Source organism: Triticum dicoccoides, chromosome 7A (genome assembly GCF_002162155.2).
Source record: "Triticum dicoccoides isolate Atlit2015 ecotype Zavitan chromosome 7A, WEW_v2.0, whole genome shotgun sequence".
Lineage (NCBI taxonomy): Eukaryota > Viridiplantae > Streptophyta > Magnoliopsida > Poales > Poaceae > Triticum > Triticum dicoccoides.
The window spans coordinates 225,947,566-225,960,017 of NC_041392.1; the positions used below are offsets into that span (position 1 = coordinate 225,947,566).

At 46.0% G+C, this 12,452-nt stretch overlaps 2 protein-coding genes across 2 annotated transcripts; both read right to left on the bottom strand.

Moving 5' to 3' along the window:
* Positions 1–422: 422 nt before the first annotated feature.
* On the bottom strand, positions 423–3,354 carry LOC119329106 (pre-mRNA-splicing factor CWC25-like). The gene is made up of 4 exons (XM_037602106.1): positions 2,980–3,354; positions 2,467–2,614; positions 1,963–2,124; positions 423–1,835 (listed from the first exon to the last, which is right to left on the bottom strand). Exons 1-4 carry the CDS (start codon positions 3,165–3,167, stop codon positions 603–605), a joined length of 1,731 nt encoding a protein of 576 aa, XP_037458003.1. The 5' UTR covers positions 3,168–3,354; the 3' UTR covers positions 423–602.
* Positions 3,355–5,301: 1,947 nt separating this feature from the next.
* LOC119329307 (probable protein phosphatase 2C 66) lies at positions 5,302–9,714 on the bottom strand. Its single transcript, XM_037602322.1, has 5 exons — positions 9,320–9,714; positions 7,105–7,485; positions 6,865–6,982; positions 6,442–6,665; positions 5,302–6,303 (listed from the first exon to the last, which is right to left on the bottom strand). The coding sequence occupies exons 1-5, from the start codon at positions 9,605–9,607 to the stop codon at positions 5,740–5,742; spliced, it is 1,575 nt and encodes a 524-aa protein (XP_037458219.1). The 5' UTR covers positions 9,608–9,714; the 3' UTR covers positions 5,302–5,739.
* Between the last annotated feature and the right edge of the window lie 2,738 nt (positions 9,715–12,452).

Genomic DNA, 12,452 nt, shown 5'->3' on the forward strand with positions numbered 1-12,452 from the left:
TATTTTGTAAGAGAAAAAGATGAACGTGAGAAGGCCGTATCTGCAAATGTGAAAAGGAGTGCGGGTAAATTGTCATAGTTTTCTTCCTGTCCGTTAGATATAGATCAGACGGCCTATATTGCAAGATGGTAAGCACACCATCATCACCAACTCTGCTTTTTATAAGAGTAGAGATTCTAAATATTTGGGTCCTTGTGGTCTCAGGACGGAGCCTACATACATTACAAGATGTCTTTTAGTATCTTATCATAATGTACAATCATTTTTGTTCTCTTGAAAATAATGCATGGCCAATTTTAGTATTCTAGATTGAAAAAAATATGAGAGGGAAATGGGGAGGGAGAGGGAGTGAAAGGGTGTGAACGAGGATCCAAACGATTGATGTTGGACCACTGAAGTATGTATGCCCCTGGCAACGCACGGGCAATTAACTAGTTTCAATACAAATTTCTGGATTCAAAATAACGAGGACCATGTATTTTGTACACGACATTAAAATTCCTTCAAATATCGTACATCATACAAACATGAGACTGGAAAAGGAAGACCAGAGACAAAGATGCAAACAGAAATATATGAAGCCTGAGCAGCTCCAGGGATTTTCACCGCCTGAACGCATTGGCCTCATGGGCATCACCGCCACCCTGAGAATAATAGGCGCGGCGGCGGATGCTCTCTTCGATGGTGGCGCTGCCGCCCTTTTCAGCACCAAATATACTCTTCTTTTCGTCCTCCAAGAAATTCTTCCCTCTGAACTGGTTTGCAGCCACCGTGGACGCCTCTTTGGCATCATCATCTGCAGCCTTCTTGATCCTCTTCCACCTCTGCTCTTCGTGGACCTCGGCGTCTGCCTGCATTTGCCGTAGACGAGCTTCCCTCTCCTCTTCCGACATATGGTGCACGCCCCCTCGACGGCGGTTAGTTGTGGGCCCATTGTTCCTGCCCTGCTGGCCTCCTTGTCTTCCACGGTCTTCTGAACCTAGTTCCCTGCCCTGCCGGCTCTCCTGTCTTCGTTGATCTCCTGAAGCGACTTCAGCATGGGAGCGGTGTTCAGAAGTGGAATTGCCATTGTTCCGGCCATTTCCAATACTTCTCTGCTTCGAGTCTGAGCTGTCATGCTTTGGATAAGCATGGTGGCGGTCTGAACCCGAATTGTGTCTCCTCCTATCATCAGCATCTGGCCGATCCCGGCGTGGATGCTCATCATGCTTAGACATTTCTGGCCGTCTTCTCCTTGGTTCATCATCTTCTGGCATATCCCGTCGCCTTCTCATTGGTTCATCATCCTCTGGCATATCCCGCTGTCTTCTCCTTGGTTCATCATCTTCTGGTGTATCTCGCCGTCTTCTCCTTGGTTCATCATCTTCTGGCGTATCTCGCCGTCTTCTCCTTGGTTCATCATCTTCTGGCGTATCCCGTCGTCTTCTCCTTGGTTCATCATCTTCTGGCGTATCCTGCCGTCTTCTCCTTGGTTCATCATCCTGTGACATCTCCCGCCGTCTTCTCCGTTCAGCATCTTCTGACTTGTCTTGTCGTCTTCTCTTTGGTTGATCATCTTCTGAAATCTCCTGCCTTCTTTTCCTTGGTTCATCATCTTCTGTATCCGAGGATTCTTGTCTACTTTCTTTCTTCTGATGCCTTGACCTTTTCACTTCCCTCTTGTGCTCTGGAGCAGAAGGAACTTCCTTTCTCCCTTCGTTCTTGCCATCACTTACGTCATCCGAATCAGAATTTTCAGCTGAGTGATGCCTCTTACTCTTTGACTTATGATGACGATGTTTTTTGTGCTTTCTCTCCTCTTTCTTTTCTTCCTTCTGCATTTTTTCTGCTTCCATCTACAGAAATAAGATTGTATCAGAGAGTGTAGTTCAGATGAAATCATTGGAAACCATCAATAGGCTGCTATGTGTGGATGAGTTCACAAGCTAGTTCTAATTCAGAGAATCAATTCTGAGAACTTACTGATTTCTTTATCTCGGCCATCTTGATTGGATTATTTTTAATCCTTGCAATAGCATCCTGCTCACGCTGCCTTATTAGGAGTAGAGGATCAGAGTGAAGTTTTCTCCATGTGTCATTTGCAGATTGAGGCTTCTCCTCAAATAGAGCTCCCAGGGAAGTATCCTGAAACATCGAGACAGAACAAAATAAGCGCTGCAACTGCAAAATCAATCAAGCTGTATATAGTGATGCGATGATAGATGATAGGTATCTTGATAAACCCTTAAAAACAAGGTTTGTCTTTTCTATAAACCAAACTACCGTATTTATTATCAGTTCAACTATTAATAAGAGAACCTATAGTATAATTCAATATGAAACCACCAAACAGGTATCTGATCTCTATTCAAAAGTAGAGAAGAAAACATACAGTTTACATAAGTAACATCGATATTTCTTTGACAATTGTATACGCCCAATTACGTGCAAATCTGAAATCCACGAAGAAAGGAACAACTGAGATACCTTGGAAGAGCCAGCAGCCGTTGGAGCAGAAGAGGAGGCGGCAGCGGCCGCCGCTGGGCCAGGTTGCTGCAGTGCTTGGAATCCATCCGAACTCCCCTTGCCAACACCCAGCCCTGACTCATAGAGGAATTCCAACCTCTCCTGCCTCCTGCAAACAATGAAACCACATATACATAAGCAAGTGACAGCAAAATTCCCCCAAAAAAAGAAAAGTAATTCAGGATTTCCCAACAGTTTGCGTGACAAATCGAAATGAACAGATCCTACGAAAAACTTAGCCCGTGAAACAGATATCCTCTACCAGTAATCCTACACAAAACCAAACAGGAATTTACTTCAGATCCTGCGAATTTGCGCCTAAATCCCATGTGACTCGACTGCCAAATCAAAGCAGCCTCTTCTAAACCACCAAATCGAATTGAATCTCACGAGCGCGTCAATTAATCTCTCCGCACCCGAAACCCTAGCTAGCAAAAAGAGCGGACAGATTGGGACGGGATGCGGGATGCTTACGGCTTGAATCCGGCCTGCTCCTGGATGGCGCGGAACTCGGCCTTCTCCCGCTCCTCCTTGAGCTGCTTCTTGTACTCCTCGATCTTGTGCTGCTCCTCCTTCTCCTTCTGCTCCGCCACCCACACCTTCTCCACGTTGCGGAGGCTCCCCGTGTGCCACCCCTTCTTGTTCAGAAATTTCATCCCCATGGCGGGCAACCTCCTCCTCCTGCTCCTCCCCCTCCCTCTCCCTTGCCTGAGGCGCTAGACCTGGACCTGGCAGCGGCGCAGCCTGCCTGCCGGCTTCTCCGCCTCCTCGCGACTTGGCCTCCTCCGCGTCGGCTTCGAAACGAAACGAGATGGGGGAGAGAGAGAGAGAGATCGGGAGGTAGCCAAAGCGCAATCCGCCGCCTCAGCCACCAGCGACTAAACGGTAATCAATTAGCCCCCGTTTTCCGCACGGGAAAGCGTATTTTGTGTGGAAACGAGACCGGGCCCGTTGTGCCCAACGAGATTATATTATTTGGGCCGAGCCGCGGAGCCGGCAAGTCGGGCCTAATATCCCGTGAACATTGTCCACAACTTCTCAATTGATTCTGTGGAAAAAAATTGATTTTGTGGAATATCCTAAACAAATTGATTTTGTGGAATATCCTTAACAATTGATTTTGTGGAAAACTTATACTAGTGTGAATAGCAGCTATCTTGATCGATCTTCCTCCGCGGTACTCCAACAGCTTTGAGAGCATCGTACCCAGCTGGCACTAGGGTTTCTTCTGTCTCCCGTCGGCGCCGATGTCGGTCTGCATCGTCTCTTGTGGCCTTAGGGCCATGGAGGCGTGATAGATCCCGACCTTTGCCGACGATAGGGCTTCATTTTTTGAATGCTTTTATGAGTTTTCTTAGGGTTTGTGTCCTGCTCAAAGAGACGAGGCGGCGGTGGCTCTCTGAAGATGAAATAAGGTTCTCCCTGTCCCGATAGTGCTTCTGCCGCCATCGGAGGGCGTGTGGAGATTTTTCTCCGGCGGATCTCGTGGGATTCGGTCCGCGTTTGTCTTTGGTGGATCCATGAGGATCCAATATTTGTTCGTTTGTGTTCGTATGTCTACAGGTTGATACTTCTGATCTAAACTTCTCTTCAACAATGGTGGTTGCTGTTCTGGTGCGTTGGTCTTATAGGGCTTTAGCAACACGATTTCCCGGTTGTCTACTACAACAAATTTTGCCAGGCCCAGTGAGGGAGGGGCGATGACGACGGCGGTCGTAACCGTCGCTAGGTGGTCTACTGATTTGAATGTACTAATTTTTTAATATTTCTGGTATCCGTTTTACTATATGATTGATGATGAATAGATTAAAAGTTTTATCAGACAAAAAAACACTTTGAGAGCGGGTTGCCCCTCTCGATCGATCTTCCTCCGCGGTACTCCAACAACTTTGAGAGTGGGTTGTCCATAGGCTTTCAAAACCTCCAAGTCAGATTATTGTTGTAAATAAAGTTCGATGTCATGACACCAATCAAATCCATGTTTTCCGCAAAAAAGAATCATGTGTAAGACCTGAGTAAAAAAAGCTATAAAAGGTCAAAATGAAAGCTACGAAAAAGCATTGTTTTAAGGCTTTGATTGTATTTTCTTCACAAGAATACCACGTATGTCATTCCTTCACGAAACTTCACTCGTGAGTTGAACGGCCAACCAAGTTTGATACCCAAATTTTTTTTAAATAACAAAGTTATACTAAAGCAGGACAAGTAGTAGTATGAATCTGGGAGAGTAATTATGTTTTTCAATTTTACTATTCATGTGGATGCGCGTGAATTTTTTTTTCCGAGAGTACGCCTAGGCGTACCGTAGCTTTATAGAAGACAGAACTATAAGTACAAGAAGATTATCATTCGCTGCGAACAACGACCACACCCGAGCAAGTCCGGAGACAACCACTAACGACCAAACAAAAACTACAAAAGCAGAAGAGCTTGTCCTAACTGAACACAACACCGCGCCTCGACCAACGCCAGACACCTCCAAAGACCACCAGCTTCGCAAAACTTCGCTCGCCGACGCACCATCCACCCTGAATGCCTTCGAGGAACACATCGTCTTGGACACACTGGCGACAGCCGTACATTGTGGATGCGTGTGGAACTATGTTCACCTTTGGTATTTCCATAAGAACTATTATGTTTAAACATATGACTTTATAGTAAACATATGACCTTATAGCGACTATGTAGAAATATCAGTGTGTTTACATACCAGCACCAAATCTCTTGGCATCCTATATTTGATAAGAAGCCTAAATTCCTGCCAAATTCAAGGCTTATGCAAAGGCAAGAAAGAGATAATCTTGAGAAGAGCCGGTACAGATTAAAGAAGCTTACACTCTTGAGGTGAAAATTCATATGGCCTACTACACATAGAGAATTGAGTTACTGTTCTAGTACAGCTACAACCGAACATCCCGACATTAGAGAGGAGGTCTTACATGATTTACAGAAAAGCTTCTCACAGAACAAAAACTTTCATATGCACATACAAGTAAAGAAGCCCAGGCATGGAATGCCTCCTGACAAATACCACAAGGAAGAAGAAAAAACAATCTTCTTGAATGTACACACCTGCCAGCCAGCCTGAAACAATCTAGGGCAGGGACCTAAAAATCGGCCGAAGAATTTGCACGCACTCGGCTGAAAAATGCCGGTATCGGCTGTGATGCGCCACTGCGAGCACCCTGCCTGACTTTCATCAGAGCAGATGGTTTTTTTTTTCATAATGTTAGCTCAGCGTCGCTTCTTCCAGCTGGTAGATTTCTTGTCACCTGAGAGTTTTCTTGGAAGGTTCAAGAGGGAATTTACCCGTGTCACGCCTTCGAGCGCAGACCATTCCTCCTCCTCGTTTGTCGATATGCAGTCAGCCAGGCTGCGGGCAGACCCGCACCTTTCAGGTTCCTTTGATACAGGAGGTTCGTCCACCGGCATAATCTCATCAACATTTCTTAGCGTGGATGAGTGTTCCAATGTGGGCTCAGGGATATGCTCTTCCCTGGAGATGTGTTCATTCACATCTGCAATGTCTTCATTGATTTTATCACCGGCATCTGAGATTAAAGCATCCTTGGCAGGTTCTGCCTTTTCATTCTCGGCTTCACTCTCTTCAACCAGAGTAGGTGACTTTTCGTGGTCCAAGAACAGGCAGACAGCAGCGCAGTCATCACTCTTGGATGTTGGGAACTTCAATCTCCAAGATCTGACAGCACAATCAACGAGAGCCCTGGAAGCAGTTGCTCGAGATGGAGCTGCAGCCACAATATCAATAGCCTCCTTGTTTGAAAGAACGTCCCAAACCTGCAGCAATTGAGTTTTTTCTGAATATAATAACATATAACAGGACTGAAGCTGGTGAAGGATGTAAAAGCTTTATGCCTGAACATATGAAATTTCTAATTTGAAGGACCATTGTTAGTAAAACGCTAAGAAGCATACCCCATCAGTGGCTAGTATTATAAACTCATCCTTTTCAGTAAGACGGCGATATGATATCTGTGGAACAGATATTAAGCCATAATCTTTAAGGCAGAAGTCTCCAAAAGCTCTTGCCATTGCCAGTCCAGGAGAATCATTATTCGGCAACCATACCCTTGAAACTTCTGGCTCATCTTGAAGAGCAAAAACCCTTCCTCTGCATTGCTGGATCCTCTCAGCTTCCTCTGTAGAAAAAGAAATGAAGAATAATTATTAAAAAAACAAAAACAAAGTGATCAATCTGGATAATTAGCAATAGCCACTATATTAAATGATAGTTTGATCAAGGCATTTACAGGGAGAATGGGAAGAGTATGGTAACCACACGAAAATACTGAAATCGAAAAAAACAATTAAAATATTAAAGGAGAGAAATGAACATACTGGGAAGGTTAGGCTTCAAATCAACAGTGAGTTGTACAGCAGTTAGATTGTTAGCTGCATCCCGTGTCGCCATTACTGCTCTCGAGTCCCCAAGATTTCCAACTACAAGATCCCATCCCTGGAGAATAAGGCATGTCCAGTTCATCCATCAATCAAAATTATACTCCACCACTTGTTTTTAAAAGCTTCAGTCAGCAATTTATCTACGAACACTAAGGCATGTTTAGAAGTATCAATCACCTGTTTGACCAATGTGACTGCCGTGCTACCACTGCAAAAGCAATCAATCGTAGGATGCATCTTGAGCTCCTTGTCCATCAATTTGAAAGCCTTCAAATAAGACTGTTTAAGTGGAAGGAATGTCTCAGGAAGCATATCACTCCCTTCAACATCAGCAGACTCACCCCATTCATCATCAACAGCAGATGCTGTTTCTTCGGAGTTCAAACTTCCGGAAATGCTTCCGTTTAGATGAGGACTAGTGCCCACATTAGCACTAGTTTTCCATTGTGCGAGTAACTTAACAGGAAGAGAATCTCTAACTTTTTTGGCGACAAAATGACCATATGGACCATGACCATCAAACACGCCACAGAAGACACTATCATTTGAATTGAAACTCTGCAGTGAAAGCAAGGGAGTGTTACGTAGCTGTCATGTAAATACAATTTACTGCAATATAAGTGTCAGCTTTTCCCTCGGTGTCAAGTGATCTGATCAGCTAGTAGGGACTATTGTTCATTTCTAACAAGTAACTGCAGCCATGACCTTGCTATTCCACAAAAGGTATCAAAGAGATGGGCCGAGCTACAATAAACTGTATTGATGGAATCATTATGCTCATATTTTCACCAGGAAATATTAAGAATATGGTAGAGTGAGTGCGTGACTTCACTGGTATAAAGCATTTTGAGGAGACAAAATGTAGGAAATTTACCTACGGAAGGAATCAGATAATCATACTTCAAATAGTACTTAAGAAACCAGGGTAAAACTCAGTAGCTAGTCAAGGTTAATTCATGGGGCATATTACCATGTGACTAAATTAATTCAGCAGGCTTGTTTCGTAACCACTGGAATGACAATCTGTAATTTCTGAGAATATTACTACATTAAGAAAGTTCTATTACTCACAATGAAATGTGGAAACACGATAAAATTTGGCTGCCAGTATAACTTACATCTCAAAGAAAGGATGGATATGAGAAAAGACTGTCAGGGAGAAGGAATAAAAGGCGGTCGATAGAACTAAAGGCTGATTCAATTCAATTTCAACAGAAACACTACAAATTTGTCAAGCAAGTACCTCCCACTCCAATAAAGGAGGTACCTTTTTGCTTTGAATATTAGCAATCAAAAGCACTATTCTGAGAATCTACAGGCAGTCAGGCATAAACTCTCTTTGCTGTCATCTTAAGTACATGACCCTTCATCCATCTTAGAAATGATTCTTAGATACCTACATGCATAGAAGTGATTCTTGGATACCTACATGCATTTTAGCTAGTCCTAGTTCTCCAGAAACTGATAATAATAATAATAATAATAGCCCATATTGCCCTTCTCTTCAGTTGAACTCCAGTTGTTTTTTGAGGAATAATATTTTAATTTCTGAGGAATTGATAAAAAAAAGGAACGTTGAACTCCAGTTGTTATCACAGAGCCTACTGCTTAAGGAACCAATATACTGGTTGGAGCACTAGTACTTAAGCTGGACTGATTAATTGAAGGGGATGGACCCTAGATAGAGCAAGCCAGCTATCAATCCCCACAGCCAATCACTTGACCCCTCAATCACATCCATGTGAAGAAAGGAACAAGAACATAACGTTCTTTACATCGAAGAAGAGAACAAAACAAAGAAAGGTACAAACATCCGCGAAGGATCTTGCTTGCACCATGCACAAAGTCTCGAATCAAGCCAAGGGCAAGAACAGTGGTTCAATACCACAACCAACTCATGTCCCATCTACCAGAGAACACTTTAAAAGAAATTATCAGAAAAACGTTAGGAGCACACACAAAAACATAGCAGACTGCTCGTTTTCATAATAATCGATCCAGAAGAGCAAAAAATGTTTCATCCTCTAGAACCAAATTAAACAATGACCCAACTGCAACCCCACTAGAAATCTAAACTAATCACTGTTCTGAAGTAAAATCCCTCTCATTTTGAATCAAACACTCCGCTGGACAAAGACGCATCTCCCCTTGATTCAAACAACATTGGAATCCAAATCCACCAGTAATCCAGGCACAAACCAAGTGATTAACAGGAAGCGCCTAAGGAAGACTTCCCAGAGTAAACGCCAGCGGTTGACTTAGAAAGGCCGCGGTTTGAACCAAGAATCGGCCGTGGACCGAGCGCCGCCGCCGCCGATCGGGACTCCGAATCCACCGGAACAAACCACCAAGCAAGGAAAAATATAGCGGTTGCTAGGTGCCGGCAGCTTACCTCCCAGACGACCATGGCGTCCTGGTTGGTGCCCTTCCGCCCCTGCTGCGTGTGGAGGCACGCCGCGGCGCTCGCCCCGTTGGCGCACGTCCTTCCGGGGACCCGCGCGAGCTCCTCCTCGGTCATCTCGCCCTCGCCGGGGAGCTTCTTGCCGCCTCCACCCGCGCCGCCGCCGGAGAAGAAGGCGCCGGCGGCGGCCGTGCCCTCCCGCTCGCCATGGGGCCTCTTGCGCCACCGCAGCGGCCAGGCCGGCTCGTCGCCGGGCTGGGTGGAGAGGCAGGAGCCCATGGCGGCCAATGGGAGCGGGGCAACACGGCGGAGCACAGAGTTGGGGGCGGCAGTAACTGCTGCGCGGCGCTGTGCTAATGCTATGGTGGTTGTAGGGTTTTGATGCCTGATGTTTCCTCGTCTTGTAGGCTTGAGCTTCCCTTTTTGCATCATTTGGTTTGTATTGTATGGCCTTCTTACTGCTTGGAGATTTGGGCTAAACAAAAGGTTAAAAATTGTTGTTTTTTTATAGTAAGTGGGGTTAGGTTGGGAGTAGTACAAGGATTATGTTTAGCATGTAGGAGCCATGGTGTTCCACCTTTTGGGTGAAGGAATCCTAGGATGGGGAGAATTTTACTCCAAGATAAAATCATCTCCAAGTTATGTTAAAATACTTTGTCTAGGCTTCTATAGTGATGTATCTTTGTGTCAATGAATATAGATTTATAATGGATATATGTGTCAATGAAAGATTGTTGTGGTAATTTTGTGCATTCCTGTGGGCTTTTTATTAAAGATGATAAAGAAATTTTTATTAGCTTAAATGCGGGATTAAGGGATACAAACGCAATGAGGACACATTCGGCCTCTGTATAGGTAAAATGCACATAGCCAACATCAACACTCATAAAAATCACACCGACGACTAGCAAAGTCTAACAAACCGAAGGTACACCTTGGTGGAGTCAAAAAAAAAAGATAATCGACAACATCAACCATATCCACACTCATCTCTTAACATCATTCTATACAATGAGAAGAAATTCTCCAAGAGCAATGTCTTCCATAAGGGAACAACTATCAAATGTCATCGCCATCAGATCCTACCACCGAAGGCCAAACCTTGGGTTTTCACGTCAAAGCTCGATACCAATGCTTGAGAAGCACCATCAAATCAAAGTCATCTTGTGATGTTGTCACCATTTTTCCACGATCTCAACAGTTACATGCACACCATGGTCTTGACCGTGAGATGCTACGCAAGTGAAGACCATGCTCGCATGAGCAGGGAGTCGTGCCTCGACTCGAACAAGTCACCACCAACAGCTCCGAACAGCAAAGGACACCGACTCGAGTTATACCATGGAATGTAGTTATATTTTTATATGAAAGGGAATATATTAATACCATCCCGATACCAGTACACCTTAGAAAACATACATTGTTCATGCATTCAAGGAAATACAGTTCTTCATAATTTCCTCATTTTCTAAGTTTGAATTGGGTGTATGTTGGTAAGTGAAAATGAGGAGATTATGAAGAGCAAATCCAAGTACAAGTGCTGCTGGCCATCGATCCTGCCTCTGTCTACTATCTGCATCCGCGCATCCAACAGGGCCGCCCCTCTTCCCAACCCTAGCCGCCCCTCCTCCTCACCCCCCCTTTTCCCTTCCTCGCCGCCGCCTGAGGCAGCCGTCCGGCAAGCCCAGGGCGCCAAGGATGGTGGCGGCGGGGCCTCGGTTGCCCTGCCTTTGCGTGGGGAACCCCAGATCTGGAGACGGCAACTCCATTGGCAAGGCACGACCGGCTAGCAGCCATGCAGGCGGTGGATCTGGCGTCCCGGTCGCGCGGGTGGCGAGATCCGGTGGTGTTTGGCGGCCTGCGGCGGTCATTGCGCGCGATCTGGCGCCTCCCCTCCTCCCTTGTTCGGCGTGCGGGCCAGCCTGGTCGGACCGTGCTTCCTCTTGGTCGTTGGTTCTGTACAGGAGACGCTGCCGGTGGCGGGGATCTAGTTCGGGCGAAATCCTTGGCCGGCCATGAGCGGCCGTGCCGGGGCGCCGTTTTCCTCCTTGGAGGCGTCGGTATGGACTGATCTTCTCACTTCTCCTTTCCTTAGGTCTCCCGTGCGAAAGCACTAATTTTGTTGGGCGGCGGCGGCGCTCACGGCGTCATCCCCTTCTTGAAGGCGCCGCTTTGGGAACCTTGGGGTTGGGTAGCGCTTGTGGGTGGTGGGCGATGACGGTGGTGTGGCCCTATCCTAGCATGGATTTACGTCTGTTGCTTGGAGTTGGACTTGTGTAGGTGGAGGTCGTCGTCTGGCGTCGCAGTGGCGTCAATTGCGGAGGACGAAGGCTCGCGTAGGTGGAGGTCGTCGTTTGACGTCATGGCGGCGTCGGTGGTGGAGGACCTGCCAAGGTTGTCACATCAATCTGCTCTAAAGATGGACCAGTGGAAGATGGCGGCGACGACACATGTGAGTGCGTCAGACCGGTTTAGCCCCGGACCTGGCAGATGGCTCGGTCGGGGCCTCCGGCTTTAGATGTTAGGCTTAGGTGAGAGGTCTGGATACGCGGCCCAGCTTGCACCCCTTCATCATTTGGATAGGAGTAGCGGCAGATGTTGCCAAGATGACGGATTCAGACACATTGTTATTCTACTTTGTAAGATCCTCGAAAATAATCAATAAAAAAGTCGCATGTATCTTCCAGATGCATAGACCGGAAGGTCATTCCCCTTTTCTTAAAAAAAACTGCTGGCCATCGTGGTAAGGAAGAGCAAATCCAAGTACTGCTGCTGGTATCGGCACACCCCACACTATGGATCGGAGCGAGGGCACACCAACAAGCATGTGGGTCTGTCTTCTCGGCACATTGACGGGCACAACGGTACAAAGAGCGTTTGTATTTCTTATTTGCAAGTGCCAAAAGAATCTTAAAATCCGATGTGCTATACATATATAAACATAAACTGTTTCAATGGGCAGATCCATTCGACAGCGCTCGCTTCCAACACGCCACATGATATACGTGTCCTTTCCGCAGACCAGCGATGTGTGTTCTGTTCTCGGTGGATCAGAAGGAAGACCGTTCGTCAAATTTGAGTTTTGTGTTTCTCTTCTTTGAGGCAGCAATAATCCTTGCCATGC

Coding starts and splice junctions, on each gene's coding strand:
- LOC119329106 (XM_037602106.1), bottom strand. CDS start 3,167: ATGGGGATGAAATTTCTGAACAAGAAGGGGTGGCACACGGGGAGCCTC. Junction 2,615..2,979: donor GAGCAGGCCGGATTCAAGCC/GTAAGCATCCCG, acceptor CATTGTTTGCAG/GAGGCAGGAGAGGTTGGAAT. Junction 1,836..1,962: donor TGGCCGAGATAAAGAAATCA/GTAAGTTCTCAG, acceptor TTATTTCTGTAG/ATGGAAGCAGAAAAAATGCA.
- LOC119329307 (XM_037602322.1), bottom strand. CDS start 9,607: ATGGGCTCCTGCCTCTCCACCCAGCCCGGCGACGAGCCGGCCTGGCCG. Junction 7,486..9,319: donor ACGCCATGGTCGTCTGGGAG/GTAAGCTGCCGG, acceptor CTTTCACTGCAG/AGTTTCAATTCAAATGATAG. Junction 6,666..6,864: donor TTTGAAGCCTAACCTTCCCA/GTATGTTCATTT, acceptor CTTTTTCTACAG/AGGAAGCTGAGAGGATCCAG.